General features: G+C 52.2%; 5 protein-coding genes and 1 non-coding gene across 6 annotated transcripts; 3 read left to right on the plus strand and 3 right to left on the minus strand.

The window, feature by feature from the left end:
- Window positions 1-1068: 1068 nt before the first annotated feature.
- On the minus strand, window positions 1069-2734 carry QC761_709270 (uncharacterized protein). The gene is made up of 3 exons (XM_062882480.1): window positions 2164-2734; window positions 2043-2107; window positions 1069-1987 (listed from the first exon to the last, which is right to left on the minus strand). Exons 1-3 carry the CDS (start codon window positions 2521-2523, stop codon window positions 1321-1323), a joined length of 1092 nt encoding a protein of 363 aa, XP_062728527.1. The 5' UTR covers window positions 2524-2734; the 3' UTR covers window positions 1069-1320.
- A 77-nt stretch (window positions 2735-2811) lies between these two features.
- TOP3 (DNA topoisomerase) lies at window positions 2812-5981 on the plus strand. The gene is made up of 3 exons (XM_062882481.1): window positions 2812-3448; window positions 3499-5391; window positions 5452-5981. Exons 1-3 carry the CDS (start codon window positions 3011-3013, stop codon window positions 5488-5490), a joined length of 2370 nt encoding a protein of 789 aa, XP_062728528.1. The 5' UTR covers window positions 2812-3010; the 3' UTR covers window positions 5491-5981.
- A 2399-nt stretch (window positions 5982-8380) lies between these two features.
- STB3 (DNA-binding proteins Bright/BRCAA1/RBP1 and proteins containing BRIGHT domain) lies at window positions 8381-10345 on the plus strand (the record flags this gene model as incomplete). Its single annotated transcript, XM_062882482.1, has 3 exons — window positions 8381-8484; window positions 8534-8628; window positions 8862-10345. 3 exons carry the CDS (start codon window positions 8381-8383, stop codon window positions 10043-10045), a joined length of 1383 nt encoding a protein of 460 aa, XP_062728529.1. The 3' UTR covers window positions 10046-10345.
- Window positions 10346-12758: 2413 nt separating this feature from the next.
- QC761_0109430 lies at window positions 12759-12848 on the plus strand. Its single transcript has one exon. It is a non-coding gene; the product is annotated as a tRNA-Phe (tRNA).
- A 129-nt stretch (window positions 12849-12977) lies between these two features.
- On the minus strand, window positions 12978-13842 carry PAM18 (mitochondrial import inner membrane translocase subunit TIM14; the record flags this gene model as incomplete). Its single annotated transcript, XM_062882483.1, has 2 exons — window positions 12978-13673; window positions 13729-13842. The coding sequence occupies 2 exons, from the start codon at window positions 13840-13842 to the stop codon at window positions 13401-13403; spliced, it is 387 nt and encodes a 128-aa protein (XP_062728530.1). The 3' UTR covers window positions 12978-13400.
- Window positions 13843-14183: 341 nt separating this feature from the next.
- QC761_709310 (uncharacterized protein) lies at window positions 14184-15354 on the minus strand (the record flags this gene model as incomplete). Its single annotated transcript, XM_062882484.1, has 2 exons — window positions 14637-15354; window positions 14184-14582 (listed from the first exon to the last, which is right to left on the minus strand). Exons 1-2 carry the CDS (start codon window positions 14736-14738, stop codon window positions 14184-14186), a joined length of 501 nt encoding a protein of 166 aa, XP_062728531.1. The 5' UTR covers window positions 14739-15354.
- Between the last annotated feature and the right edge of the window lie 827 nt (window positions 15355-16181).

A 16181-nucleotide genomic window follows, 5' to 3' on the forward strand; every position in this document is an offset into this window, starting at 1 on the left:
ATATTCACGTTTTGTTCGAGAAGAGTCAAAAGACCGAGGAATAATAACACAACAATGTGACGAGTTCAAGACATCAAGACTGAACCGAAAAGAAAAAACAAGGCAGCTGCCGTAATATATACCCTCACAAACAAACATCCTCCTCTTCTCCTCCCTCTTTCATGTCCGCCCGACCCGCTGGTCACAACCAATGCCCGGTGGTGGTGGTGGTCGGGGAGGCTCTCCCGCGCTCTGACCGGACTAGGACCAGGGTCCGGACTGCGGAGAGGGCCCAGTCCACCCAGATTTTCCCCATCTCCTGTGATGATCCATCTCCACTCCCTTTATGTCAAATTCACGGGGGGTTATCAAAATTGGGGGTTTGCTTATTCTGGGAACCGCTGTGTTGTTCACTAACGGCCTGAGGTAATCGGCGAAGAGCGGGACAACAAGACCAACTGGGTGGTCAGGTCAGGCGGGCCTGGTGGATATAAACATCTCTTTTTCACAGTTTCATGCTCCCATTTGTTGTGGTTATGGCCCTCCTCCACGGTGAACCCCCCACACACACCTTGGGCATTGAAGATGGGCCTGGTCTCTTTGGCTTCCAACCCCACGTTTCAAACGGGGCTCAACCAATCTGCAGCTGCATGCAAGTCCAGCACGCGAGGTAGCGTTGAAAAAAGAGCCAATTTCACCCAGTTTGGTCATGTGGACCTTCTGGAATCCCGCACTAACTAGCGGGTCGTCACCGCTAGCAGCGTGGGAGGGCCCCTGTCTCGTGTCCAGATCTGTGGGATGCTCACACCATTTCAGGGAGCCGCTAAAAGCCGGAGTGCTTTGGCGAAAAACGATGCCTGAAATGGATATCTTCAGCTGGTTTCCCAGCCCAATATGGCCTCAAGGTGGTGATGCCTGATGTTTTTTTTTTCTTTTCTTTTTTTTTTTTCGTTTGTTTTTGTTTCTCTCTGTGTAAATTGTCTGTGGATAATCAAGAATACGGACATGAGCTCTGGTCACCTGAGTCGGAAAGTGGTGGACCAAGGCGTGGTCGGTAATTTACACTGTGATTAACGATAATATTCTCATGTTCCACCTGAAAGAAGATCCCCTGCGCACCACCCTTCCCCACATCTCATCTACACAGCTCATCTGCCGCCGCTCGTCTAAACGGTAGGGTTGCAGCCCTGTTGGGCTCGGGTCTCGTCCGCGACGGGCATCAAGATGCAGAATTGTTGGCCATCTGGACCGGCCCGTCCCTGACGGCTGCTGTGCCCCCATCAATCTACTTTTGAAGTCTCGTAGTAGAAAGGTTGCATATACCGACCTCTGACACAGACCTCACTTCTGTTTCTGTTTCTGTTTCCGTCTTTCCTTCTCTTCAATCTGCTTGGCGATCTCGCTGGTGCGGATCACCTTTGGTGCCTTTGCTGGCGGTACCTTGTAGCCCGTGATCCAAGTTGGAGCAAACATGCCGACCTGTCTCTGATACGCCTTATACTCTGGGTATTTCCCCGCCGTGATGAGCTCCGTGAGCCACGTCGACCCTTGAAAGAGCATGATCAGAAAGGAAGGACCCACGCCGGCCCAACTGTACAAGTTCCTTGTGGCATAGCAACTCCACTGATACAGGACAAACCAGATGGTCTGCTCGCAAGCAAAGTTAGGATGCCTCGAGTAGCTCCACAGGCCCGTCGTGATGAAGCCACGATCGAGGTCGTCTCGCTTGAAGCCTGACGGAACCTTGGCGGTTTTTCGGTATTGCTGCTTGGCAGACTGAAACTCCCACTGCTGTTGGTCGGCGATCCACTCCGTGAGGATCAACAAGAGCTCGACAGACGTATATGCGATGTCGGAGCTGGTCAGGTTGGGCTCAAACTGAGATGCCAGCAGGATGGGATAGGCGGGGGCTGCGAGGGCGAAAAGCAGGATGCTTTGGATGAAGGAGATGAAGGTCCAGTTGAAGACGTGAAAGGCAGCTTTGGGGACATATTGACGGATGATTTCCCTGCCCGGAATTAGTAAGCCGTGATAAAGGTCAAAAGACTTGCGAGTATACACACCATCGGTAGTCTTCCGATCCCACACTATAGCCGCCCTTTCTCCAGTAGTTGAAGGTGAGTCGAGCCTTCATCATGTTGTTAGCACTTCTGAGCTGACCCCATGATCGGCGGTGTAACTTACGCTCCATGCAGCGCTGAAGAAGAGCGCAGCGTCTAGTCTCTGACTGGGAATTCCTGCCAAACGGGCCCAGGCATTGAAGTGGGCAATGTAGATGGTGGGCAACAAACTCCATGCCCGGTCAACTTGTGAATAGTTGCGGTTGATCTCGGCGGCAACCAGGAAGATAGCACCCAGCACTATCGAGATGGCAAATCCAGATATGAGTGGGTTTGTTTCTGCGTAGAGGTCCAGGAGACCCTCGCGGCGTGCAATGACATCGAGCACCTTGCTGGGCAGAGTGTAAAGCTGGGGAATAAACGGCTCCACCGTTTTGGAGAAGTCGGCGCAATCTTCGAGCGCTTTGATGGTTGGAAACGCCATTGTTGACTCGGGTGTGTACTCAATGACCGGATATGACTTGCTTCCTCAGTTGCAACATGAGATAGGTACTGGGAAGTCAAGTTATACCTGCTTGATGAGTGGCCAACTAACTGATGTGAGCGTCATCACATCCAGCGGCAACGATCTGGTGTTGGGCTGTGAAACGCTTGGATCGCCCAGGGTTAGGGGCGGTTTAGCGTGGTGTGGAAGCCGCCAAGACGCGATTGCCCCTTCGAAAGATTTCCATTCTTACGTGGTATCGTGTATTTACTTTAAGTTCGCTTAGTTGCATATCGAGTTTGGGCTCACATCACGTTCGCGCACGTATTTCATGAAATTTCACATCTCAACTCGGTTCACCACCCCATTCAGGCCTCGTGAACTGAAAAGGCGGGATTGTTGCCTAATATCCATGAAAGTCAAATTCATCAGATGAGATTATCTGAACCCGAGGAAAGCTGTCAACCAGTGTTGACTGCTGCCTCTCATGGAAGGCACGAGGAGGAGCTTATACGTGCAGGTTGGAGTCTTGAGCAGGCTTTCCTCTCATCGCGACTCGGTTGTGAGAGCACATCATATCTATAATTTGAAGAAGTCTAGATTTGGAGTCTCATCCAACATTCAATCTCATGTTGCCAATTGCAGCTCTGCTCTCTTCTTCTTCTTCTTCTCCACTCACTCTCCTTCACTAGCAAAGTCCGCGGCAAAAACTACGAAACCAACTTCAACCAAAACAACCAAATCGTCACCAACTTCATCGACTAAGATATCGAAGGCTTCCACCAAGACCTCATCAGCAAAAACTGAACAACCAACCATCGACACAAAACCCAACAACATCATGACACGCGTCCTCTGCGTGGCTGAAAAGCCCTCCATCGCCAAAGCAGTCGCCCAACACCTCTCCGGAGGCCAATATCAAACCGTACTTCCCCCCTCCCCATCTCACGCCACCCTTTGCTAACTTTCCATCAGGCGAACACCTCAGACAAATACACCAAAAACTACTCCTTCACCTTCAACTTCGGCCCCGGCCTGGGCGACTCCAACGTAACCATGACCGCCGTCCGCGGCCACCTCACCACCGCCGAATTCCCCCCCACCTACAAATCCTGGTCCCACCCACCCCCCGACTCCCTCTTCGACGCCCCCATCACCACCGTCACAACCCCTGACTGCAAAGCCATAGCCCGCAACATCGAAACCCTCGCCCGGTCCTCCTCCGTCCTCATCATCTGGACCGACTGCGACCGCGAGGGGGAGCACATCGGCTCCGAAATCCGCGACGCCGCGCTCAAGGGGAACAGGAACATCCAGGTCAGGCGAGCGCGGTTTTCAAATGTGGAGAGGGGGCACATACTCAGCGCGGCGAGGAGGTTGGTGGCGCTGGATCAGCGGCAGGTTGATGCCGTGGCGGCGAGGATTGAGCTGGATTTGAGGATCGGGTTTGCTTTCACAAGGTTCTTGACGAATAACCTGCGGGGGTTGGGGGGTCCGATGGGGGAGTTGATGATCAGTTATGGGTCTTGTCAGTTTCCCACTCTGGGGTTTGTCGTCGATCGGTACTTTCGGGTCAAGAATTTTGTTCCCGAGGCGTTTTGGAGTATCAAGCTTGTTCACGAGAGGGAGGGGATGAAGGTGAGCTTTGGCTGGGCGCGGAATCGACTGTTTGATCGGGCGGCGGTGACGATTCTGTATGAACGCTGCCTGAGAGCGAGGGAAGCGGTGGTGAAAAAGGTTCAGGAGAAGCCCACCAAAAAGTGGAAGCCTCTCCCGCTTACGACGGTGGAATTACAAAAAATGGCGACGAGGTTTTTGAGGATGACGGGTCAACAGGCTATGACGGTGGCGGAGAAGCTGTACAACAAGGGGTTTATCTCTTATCCGAGGACGGAGACGGACAGGTTTGACAAGGGGATGAACCTGAGAGGGTTGGTCGAGAAGCAGTTTCCTGACGGGAGGTGGGGGGCTTTCGCGAGGGAGTTGATTGAGGGGGGGAGGTTCAACCAGCCGAGGCAGGGGAAGAATGATGATAAGGCTCATCCGCCTATCCACCCTATCACCTACGCGGCGCCGACGGTGCTGGATGAGCAGGAGAGAAAGGTGTATGAGTTTGTGGTGAGGAGGTTTTTGGCTTGTTGCTCGGATGATGCCAAGGGGATGGCGACGGATGTGGAGGTGGGGTATGGGGAGGAGATGTTTGCTGCGCATGGGGTTATTGTGCTGGAGAGGAATTATCTGGATGTGTACCCCTACGAAAACTGGACGGGGACGGCCATGTTGCCCAAGTTTGAGGTGGGGGAGAGGTTTGAGCCGACCGAGGCCATGATGACGGAGGGGAAGACGAGCCCGCCGAGTTACTTGACCGAGGCGGATCTGATTGCGTTGATGGATGCGAATGGGATTGGGACGGATGCCACGATGGCGGAGCACATTGAGAAGATCCAGGAGAGGCAATATGTGGTTACGGTGCCGAGGGGGGGAGGGGGAGGAGCTGGTGGTGCCGAGGAAGATAATGAGCCTCCTCCTGCTGCTGGGCGAGGCCGTGGGAGAGGAAGGGGGAGGGGTGGACGAGCTGCTCGTGGCGGGAGAGGAGGGGCGAGAGGCGGTGGTGCTGGCGGAGGAGGGGGTGGTGATGGTGTCAAGGAATTTATCCCGACCAGTCTCGGAGTTGCCCTTATCATGGGTTTCGACAGGATGAGCTTCGAGATCAGTCTTGGGAAGCCGTTTCTACGAAAGGAGACGGAGCTCATGATGAAAGCCATCTGCGAGGGCAGGTCGACCAAGCAAGAGTTTCTGCAGAGCAACATACACCAGTACAGGACAGTATACCATCAGTCCTCGGCGGAGCTCAATACACTCAAAGCAGTGAGTTTGTTTACATTTACTTGAGTTGATTTTAAGATTGACATACTGACACACCCACAGGCCTGCAGACAATACGTCTTCAACAACGGCAACGGGTAATGAACGATCAACATATCCCCTCCCGAGTATATCAGAGGCTGGTTACACAGAACAGCACTGCACGAATTCCCTCACCTATACACCCTCACGTATAGTAAGTACAACAACCCTCTCAAACCACTCACAACACGCCCCCAACCTGAAACAAATGTCCCCGCCCTCTCTAACCAACGAGAACAAAAGCACCAGCAGCAGTGCATCCTATCAACAACACCACATTTTGCCTGCCGTGAAATGGCAGGCGGGATTTACCTGCATGTCGCTGGTGCGCGGGTGTGGACCATCACGAGCTCCCCCCTTCCCCTTCCCCTCCCCCATCAATTCCTCGGCCGCGGCGGAATTGGGGGTGCTATTTCCCCCCTCCTTCCGATAACCGGATGTCCGGGGGTTGGTAAAAAGATCATGGCTTTTTTTCTTTGACACTCCCGTTCCGTTTCCGGGCTCCGGTTCGTTGCAGTAAAAGCAAGCAGCCAGAGAGGTGCGTGTTTGTGTCACAATTGGTTGTTTTGTGTGTGTGTGTGTGTGTGTGTGTGTGTGTGTGTGTGTGTGTGTGTGTATGTAGAAGTGGTGCAACAAACATGTGGGAGCGGGTTACACGCACAAAAAACTACAACAATTACATAAGGTTATCTAGTTGAACCGGCGGAAAAGGGGGAGCCCGGAAGGTACAGGAGGTTGAGGAAAGCCGAACTATACTAGAGCATAGGTAGTCAATCCACACAATGAATCTCACAATCATTGTGAAAGCTATCGATGATGATGATGGCCACCGTCTGTTCGGGTCGGACCAGCGGCGGGGTTTCTCGGCCAGTGAACCTTGACGGGTCGTTCGGTTGGTGGATTCCATTCCCCTCGTGGGTGTGAGCCGTGTGGTTCCGTGCCTACCCCATGTCTAGCGTCGCAAATCCGTACTGTACGCCCATGATAGTGGACTCCCACACACAGTCTGGGTCACTTGGAGGTTTTGGAAGGGATTGTTTCTTGGAAGTTGTGGTTGTACCACCATGAATGATGTGCCATGTGCGTATGTATGGAAAGAGGGGAAGATAGAAAAATAGGGCACACAAAAACTGATAGGGTAGGCACAAAATCGGCATATGATACAGAAAGCTACACAGGGCACAAGCAAAAAACGTGGGGAACTAGGACTGGCTTGTCTTGGGACAAAATAAAACCTGGGGCAACCACTCGGGCGGTGGTGGCTTCTCTTCAGCAAAGCATCCACCACGCTTTGGTGATCCGGGGGTGGCAAAGACCTGTCATGAGCCCCCAACCTCGAAACAACTCGTAACGAGAAGAGGCGAAGCTCCCGTCGAGGTTGATGGTGGTTGTTGGAGTCCGGGTAGTCCTGTCCTGGAGAGTTGTCTGGTTTGTATCAGCTTTACTTGATATAATTAATGCCTTGAGAGTGAGAGCAGCAGGTGTTAGTGAACCAGATGACCTGCCCCACTACCCACTCGGATTAGCCCTCTTATAGACGAGCCAATCAGAGCGGTTGGCCTGGCCAATGTGCTTTCTTCATTGGGGCTTGACTGAAGTAGACATGTTAGTGTACATAAAAGACAAGGAGAAGATGGGTGTAATCGGAATGTGACCGTCATCATGATGGACCATCATCACGATGAAGAGACTGGTCCTGACGATCATCTCTCTCGGTTGTATTTTCAAGCCCCCCACAAGGAGAGAGCCGAGACGGAGATGGGATGGCTGAAAGAAAACAGATTACCGGAGGATGTCGTTTGGGCCCTACACAAAGAAAGGGTGGTGTGGGTGTTAATCTGGGGAAATCGCTCGCCCTGACAGGAAAAGCAAAAGGCAAGAAAGCGGGGGTCAGCAGCAATGGCCGTTATCGCTTGCCGGTCGGTATCATCGAAGGAGAGGTAGCTGGAATGTGCTGCATGGCCATGCTGCTGGCTGGATGGATGGAGATGGATTGAAAAGGCCTATCACACTATCAGCAGCATGACACACGGGGGGGTGAGGGGCCAGAAGGGGGGGTGCTCTAGATAAGGGCACATGGGCTGGGGGTCAACTTCCAATTGGGGGCTGGGATTGGAGCTCTTGTTGCTGAAGAAAGTGCCAGAGTTGCCTGTGCTGCATTGAAGCACGAGGCGGCGTTAGTGGACAGAGAATACGGACGAAGAGAGAAAAGGGTAAAACTGGCGCTGCCTGGCAGATGAACAAGTCGTCATCAAACATCCAGACCATCCAGGGAACTGGGTTTCCCGTCCTTCCTTTCTTCCCTGTTGATGCGACCTTTTGAAGGGCAAACATTTCGCACTGTGCACTTACACAACCCACTGGGAAATGCCTCCACCCATTTCGACGTGTGATGATAACCAAGATCCACGATTGACGACCTGGTCCTTATCGTCGCAAAACCCTAAATGTTTGTGGGCGCGCGCACATCCATTCGGGAGATTGTCAATTCAGGGTTTGTTTGGGTGGAGGCTCAAACTAATTAAACGTCGCGATATTGAGAATAACAGCACAACACTGTAGCCAGGAAATGAGACAGAGAATAGGGATAAGAAAACAGTTGCCTCAGATTCCGAGAAATGATGACAGAGAGAAAGCTGGGCAAAGGTGGCACGGGGCAGAGCAGACTGGCCTCCCTCTCGCTCTCCTCTCTCTCTCTCTCGAGACACACCTATTTTTGTGTGATGATTTCGCTGTGTGCACGCCTCCCGCTCTCAAATCAGTGACAAGCCACTTGCCCGTCTTTGGCACCCTGGTCTGATGTACGGTGTGTGTACCCCGTGCCCGCCGTGAGTCGTCACTCGTCAGCGCCCAGGGTGCTGCTCTCGGTACCTACCAAGGTACCGCTACCAGGGCAAGACACACCCTCTGGACTCGCCGGCCTGTCCAACAAGGCTTGGTTTATATTAGCATGGCCTGTCCACGATTCCTGCCGCTGACCCTTCTCTTGGTCTCGACAAAGCAACAACATCGCGACCAACTAAACCACGACGACATCAAGTCTTACAAGAGAGAGTCCTTCTCTTGTCACAGAAGATAATCGCCAGCAGCATCTGCCGAATAGCCCAGCCAACACCTCTTTTGCCCGACAAGACACGAATCGTCTTCCCCCGGTCAAAAGTAACAAAGCTGCCCATATCAACTTGCTCCGGTCCTTTGGTGAGTGTGACTCAGTTCTCAGTCTTCAGTCTTCAGTCCTCAGTTTCCTTGTTGTCGCCAACCTGGGCACACACAACGCGACACTTCTTTATGCTTGTAAACAAACAAGCGAGCGAGCAAGAGAGATCGATGGTTATCGCTGTTGCCCATCATTACCCCTTCCCGGCCCGTCGCACCGTGTCTGCCTCCATCAGAAACACCTCTGCTAACACACGGCCTGCGGCACTTTGAAGAAGCGGCTCGAAGCAACTCAACACCCAAAAGTGTCAATATGGCGACCATGGCTACTGCTGCTCGCGATATCGCGACGACCTCCTCCCCCTCTCCCGGCCGAGACAACTTAACTGCTGTAGCGGCCGCCCGGAGTGTCCCTGTGACGACCCATCCGAACAACCTGCCGACTCCCCCCAACTCGATATCTCCCAACCTGCCTCCGGTAGGCCTTCGCGCCCACCTGATGAGGGCGGGCGTCGAGCCCTCGGTCGACTCCGACCTGGAACTGCACGACCGCGACGCTCATGACGATGAGCACTCCGGTCCGGGATCGCCCCCGTACGACTCGGCCGGAGCCATCACGTCACCCATGTTGGCCAACTGCCACCTGCCCGAGATCCTGCTGGGTCAGGGCCCGTTGCCGATTCGCCACATTATGGGTTATCTGACCACGACGGTGCCCGGCTTCGCGGGCATCCCGCCTGCCAAAGCCCGGAGGCTGGTCGTGGCCGCACTAGAGGGAAAGGGAAACGGTGGCGTGGGCAGCGGCCCGGATGGTGACGTAGAGTTTATCAAGGTGGGCTGGGGACGGTGGCATGCGAAGCGGAGGGGCCAGGGCAGCAGAGCTACAGCTGCCGCCTACGACCCTCCCTCGCGCCGCACGTCGCCCGGCGGGAGCTCCTACCCGACAAGCATCCCTATCAACAAGGGCGGCCCTGGGTGGCACCACTTGGACCGGTCTCGACTCGCAGCCATGCTCGGGACGAGCGCCGGCGGCGCCTCATCAGCAGCCTTCTCTCATGACGACCGTCTCAACGAAGACCGGTTCATGAACATGATGGACCACGAGGCCGACAAAATGTCGCTCGACGGATCAGGATCCGCATCGTGCTCCGAGGCGCCCGATGAGGATTTTCCCATGGACCGCGACGACCCCGAGGACGCAACCGACGACGAGGACTGGGCAGCCGTCGGTGCGGCGGCGCTTCGAGCGTCATCCTATCAGGCCCAGTCCGACAACCAAAGACACCTCTCCCCTTTCAACAACGTATATTCTTCCAGCATGCGCTCCTTCTCCGGCGGCATGGCGCGGCCACCTCAGCTCAACTTCAAGATCCCACCATCGGGCTTGGCGGGAGTCATGGTGGCCGACGCACAGGAGCGCGACGCCGTGGAGGCTCTTCTTCAGCTTGGATCTGTCTGATAGCATCTTTTATCTGCATATATGGCTCGGCGTTTTCAACAAGTGGGCGGGGCAAGCATCATCATCATCATCACATCTTCACTCATATCACGAACACAAGCCAACCAATCGACAAACAAACCACAATACATATACATACAATTCCCTGTCGTTTGGTTGGCGAGTTGTTCTGGGAAGCGGGGCAGGGGGAGTAGGGTTGGTTTCACTTCTTTTCTCAGGGCGCCGGAGGCTTTGTTAATACCTTTTTTTATTCTTAAAGCCTGGATGTTGTGCACCAGGAAACATTTATAATTCATGGTTCTCAGGTGGTAAAAAAAGAGAAGGGATGACACATGGAATGAACTTTGATATCTTTGGGCTTTTTTGGGGGGGGGGGATTGGGGAAGGTAAACATGGAATCGGGAAGCAAAACATCAGGCATGGCAATTCTCTCGAATTTCCTTTCTTCCTCGAACACAATCAAAACCCACACAAGACACTATCTACTACAACACACTTTACACAGCATATTCTTTTCTCTTCTCACATTGTTGGGGTGAGGTTTTTTTGTTTTTTCTCCCTTCTTCCTTTCACGATGGGGGGGCGTTTCCGGTTATTTTCGGCGCTGGACGACAGGGGCTGGGAACATTTGCAACAACGCACTTTCTTCATGACACAACTCTCAACTCCATTATTGCAACACGCTTGCTTCACTTTATCACACCGCTGCTGCGGGACGGGACGGCGGGGGGCGCTAAGGACAACACATCAACAACACCGCCAAACACAATCCACAATTGGGCATTGTTTTTCTTTGTGCCATCTCGATTTCTTTCTTTCTTTTTCGTTCTGCTGCTGCGTGGTTGGTTTGTTGACAAGGGGGCATCTTTTTTTTAATAGCGGTCACCGACTTTCTGGATTGACACTTGACAGGGGGGAAAGTGCACCCAAGCTTCGGATCGTCAAGCCGAGAAAGGAATGGTGTTTCTCCACAAGCCTCAAGGGGAGTGGTGGTTTGACGGCGGCACGACCCGCCAATAACACTAGCCCTCTTTTTTCTGGGGCGGGCGGGTATGGAGTTCCGGTGAGCTGGCACTGGGGCGGGCCAGCGAGATTCTATGCAAATGCACGATGGTACCTTGGGGGGAAAGACGATCTAAGGCATTGAGACCTGAGGGGAACTAAAGACGGGCACCAGGCACAGGCACAGGCACAGGCACAGGCACAGAGGAGAAAGAAAGAAAGCGAGAATTGTTGGACCGAGAGAAACCGAGCTTGTTTGATGGGCGTGATTGGACCGACTGATTTGAAGGCTTGATCAAAGGGTGCGATTTGACTGATTGATGTGATTATTCTGGTTTTGGTGTTTTGTGGGCTCTTGTTTTGTTCTGTGGCACTACGTGTTGGTGATGGTGAAAGTGGTTACGTGCATATACATGCATATATATATATATATGTTTCTTTTGTGAGAAGCTGGGGGTTTTGACATTGAGGTTGGTTTAGGATGTTTTTAACTATGAGGCATGATGGAATGGGTGAAGGCGGAGAGAGAGACACTGGGGGATTACTGATACTTGGACCTTGAGCCCTTGGTTTTGTTTGCTATGATCAGGACCTTACTTACATTCTGTTTGGGGATATATACCACAGAAGCTTAGCTACACCTCGCGTGCTCGGTCACAAAGACAACAACAACAACTAGAACAAGAAAAAAGAACAAAATACCAAAGGACAAATAAAGCATATTACATGTCGCACGATTTTTCTCTTATTTGTTGTTGTGGTTGATAGCAGAGTTCCAGCGAACAATTCTCCCTTAGGACCGGTACCGGAAATCAAAAGCCGGTCCCGGACTGCCGGACGGAGGGGGGGGCGGGTACCGGGGGAGCCGGGGCGGGTCAGCCGGACCCAGGCAAAACTCCAGCTCAACAAACATTCTTGGCTTTACGCTTGTCTGGTGGGTAGGGTTTCGGGATATTTGTGGACTTTTGTGGAGGAGGAAGATCCACTGAGTTGTGGAGGTGGGTGGATGTATTGGGCGAGATCCTTGATCGAGATCGACGTTTTCAATGAGCTTGGAATGATCAACGGCTTTGTTTGACGGTTCAAGATTTTTGTATGCACAGGTAATTCACCTATCGCAACATTGTGTGAGATTGATCTTGGGGAGAGAGAAGTGGTTTAACCCCCCTCATGAAGTGGCAGATCGAGAGGAACGGTAGATACAGGATGTTCAAAGATCTCGATTTCGAGATCCGTAGTGGAGAGGTCATTGTGGAGGAGCTCGCAACAACACTGTGTGGAAACATTGTGGGGGGATGAAGGTGTGTTATATCAGATTATGCTGGCATCTGCTGATGTGTTTACACATGGCATGACGCGGGGACAAACCGGGCTTCGGTTTCAATACCTCTTCAAAATATTTGTGTGTGAAATTCGCCCGGGGGGAAAAACCCTAACTTCCCCGACCTGGAGACGAGAAAAAAGGGGGGTGGGCGACGGGTTTTGATACCATCGCCATGCTCTCTGGCAGTCCTGAATAGGAATGAGCGAGGATGGTACAAGGTATAAGAACCTTGGAAGAGAGTCTGGGGTGGGAGAAAGTGACGTAGTAGGTGGGATGGGGATGGCATGGGAAAAATTAAAGATGGTGGTGCTTGAAACTACCCATCCACAAGTTCAGTTCATATGGGGTGGAGGTTGTAAATGGGAAAGTTGAAAAAAGAATATTAAGTGCGGTTTATGTGGATCGAACACATGACCTTCAGATTTGTTGATTGAAGTGGACTTCAGTCTGACGCTCTCCCAACTGAGCTAAACCCGCTTTTGATGATGATGTTGGAAGAGAAAATAGTATATATGAGGGTATTGTCAGCTTCATCAAGTTGCACAAACAAAGCGCTCCTTTGCTTGCTTCTCAAGTCTCAACATGCTGCTGTGTTTTGGGTTCACCCTCCAGCCAAATACTCACTTTGTCAACACCTCAAGTGATTGTTGATTTTGAGCTTTGTTTTTGTATTAGAGGAGAGTTCCCCGATCAAACCATGACCTCTCTACACAGCACCTTAGCAATAAAAATACAGCTCTTCCTCATACAACTTAACCCCCCTTTCTCTCCTACTCGAGTTATAACCATCCATCCACCCACCCAACCGACCAGCAGCACCAATGCTTCCTTGTCCACCAACCAACAAAACCATAAAAACCAGAGTGCCGTAACGCCAATGCTATGATGCACACACACCACCCTCTTATGCACCCTCCGAAACGCAAGATATCTTTTTGGTACAGTCAACCACACCAATCCCACCAATTTCCCTCGTACCCCTTCCATCCCCTTTTGCTATCCCCCCAATTCACCACAACTCTCACGCCCCTACGAAGAAGTAGTCTTCTCCAAAAACTCCTTCGCCTCGTTCACCTTGGTCGCCAAGTACGGACTCCCCCCGCGATCAGGATGGTTGAGCAGCATCAGCGTCCTGTGCGCCTTCCTGACCTTGTCCTTTGTGATGGAGCTCTCCTGAAGCGACAGGATCAGCGCCGCCTCGCGCTTGTTCATCCTGGGCTCGAAGCCGCCCTTGTAAAAGGCTTTGCCGAGGGCGCCGACGCCGCCGCGGGAGCGACGCCAGGCTACGAGGCCTGCTCTGCCCTATACCGAAAAATTAGCGAGGTATTCTGCAATAGATATAGATAGAGGGCCATACGAGGAAGGCAGCAACTGCTACTCCTGCGCCGATGGCTACTGCGGACATTTCGGATTCGGGTTTGCGGGTTTGTTGAGACGAGGTTTGGGGTGTCTGCGCAGGGGCTTTGGACATGTAGCGGTTGGAATGCGACAAGCGGATATTACTTTCCCGCGTTGTGGTGGTGGCGGTGGTTGTCGTCGTCGGGTGGTGCGATGCGGTGGACGGTGACGATGATGACGGCAAGCAATGGAATCAACTTTTTTGACCGGGGGTTTGCGATTTGCGGAAAGTCGCAGAAGTCGGGATTTGCCGCCCGCTTGCCGGCCAGTGACTGGCTGAATTTTTTACAATGTTACGGGTATTTCACTGAAACAATGCAATAAAAAGCGGGGATGGACGGGTTCTCGGCATTTTGTCACATGCTTCCCATTACCGTAACTTTGCGAGTATTAGGACATCACAACTGAAACTCATCACTCCTCCGGCCCAGGCCTATGGTATGCCCCCGGCGGCTTGCCCAGCTGATCTTCGACTTCCTTCAGCACCTTCATCTCCATCTCCTCCTCCACCAACTTTTTCCGCTGCTCGTCTTCCGGCGTCAGCAAGTCCGCCCCTGGGATGGCAGCCGCTCCGTAATTACCTGCCCCACCACGGCCAGTCCCGCCGGTCTTTTGACGGGCTGCTATGCTTGCGGCGACGGCCTTTTTGGTGCGCTCCGCGTCTTCGGACTGCTGCTTGGCCGAGGCAGCCGTGTCTGCTGCGCCGTAGAAGTTACCGGCTCCTCCTCTGCCGCCGCGGGAATAGGGGACGGGGGCGGGTTGTTGCTGGATGGTGGTGGCAGTCTTGGTGAGGTCGGCTTGGGCTTCGAGGTCCTTTGTGGTGTTAGTTCAAGTACAAATATGACAAACTAGGAGTGATAAACTCACAGCAGAAGCCTCCGAATCCTTCTGGACATCCTCTATATCCTTCTTGCTGTAATAGTTGCCAGCCCCCCCACGGCCCGTACGGCGAAATACGTCGTCGGACATGTTGCAAGATCAGCAACAATTGAGAACTCAAAAAATGGGGTTTGTTGTAGGCCAATTGATACACTAGGTTTGAGATGTAAGAGTCAAGAGTTTCATTCCCATGAGCTGAAAAAAAAGGGGGTAAAAGGTAAGTGAGCTTCAGGCGTAGCAGGTAGTCCCTTCCCTTATCCCTCTTATCAGTTACACCCCTCACTTTTGAGACTCCTTATCGCAAGTCACCTCATTCATTCACTCATGAAATTCAACTGCCAAGCTGATATCCCACCTCTTGGAGGTTGATCACCTCACTGGGCGTACGTATTCATACTCGACGCCACAATTTGGATTTTGGAAGGAGCACATGATGAAGAAGAGGGAAAATTGCGAGATCTGAGTTGGTTATGCATAGGTGGCTGAGGGAATTTGGGTTGAGGTGGTGTGTGAATGTCGTGATGTTCACACAAGGCTGGAGAAAAAAAAGAAGAATATGTCTGCCGAAGACGGATGGATGGGATATGCCTTAGTTTTCCAAAGTCGCTCATACAAGACCGAATGGAGCAAAAGAATTCCAGTGTCACTTGTGTATACGTGCTGTTTCCGTGAATAGGAAGGTCATTTCAAATCCATCGGAGAAGCCCGGCTCGTGAAAAGCTGAGGAAGGGGCAGTGTTCCATAATTCCCCAATCCCCAAAGTCTTCCCAAACTCAAGCCACACATCATGAACCACACCTCCTCCGTTCACCGGGACCTTCGGTATATCAATTGTGGCAAACGCAGGTGTCAACACACAACTAGTCTGTTATTGTCCTCAGTTTTCCAAACAATCTTATTTTAGGAACCCTCCGTCACTGAGGGAATTCCAGCTTTTAGATTTTCTCCTAATGCAAGGACCACCGGAATCGCCGGCCAAGCTATAAAACCCATCCGGAAAGCCAAAAAAAGGTCTCATTCCCAACCACAGTATCGGTAATTTTCCAGAAACACACCTTTTCCTGTCGCGTGGCAGGTATGTTAGTCAGGTACAGGGACCGTCGTGTCGTCAGCCCTGAAAAAAAGGGTGAGCTAGTGTTTACCTACATGCATGCTGACTTACGGCATGAAATCAATGGCGACATCATCATCCCTTCACAGGAACGCTGGTACCTGTCGTTGTTGTTTACGTGTATGTCTCTATATGTAAGTGTTGCTATTTTCTACCTCATCCCCACAAATGATATTCCTTGCCCATATGCCTCGCTTCTTCCAGCCGAGTGAGCTACAGAAAAACACCCGTGGGTGTAATAGAACCGCAACCTTGCTAGGTGCCGTTGCGGGTTTTTCGAAAACCGTTTGAAAATCCGGGAGTCTCGGTAATAGAAGGAAAAAAAGAAAGAAAAAAAGCGGTTCATTCCTGGTGATGATTCCAATGCTACCCATCTTCCAACTTTTACCGTGTACATAGTACTAGTGTACCTATACAGTGCC

Source organism: Podospora bellae-mahoneyi, chromosome 7 (genome assembly GCF_035222275.1).
Source record: "Podospora bellae-mahoneyi strain CBS 112042 chromosome 7, whole genome shotgun sequence".
NCBI classification, from domain to species: domain Eukaryota; kingdom Fungi; phylum Ascomycota; class Sordariomycetes; order Sordariales; family Podosporaceae; genus Podospora; species Podospora bellae-mahoneyi.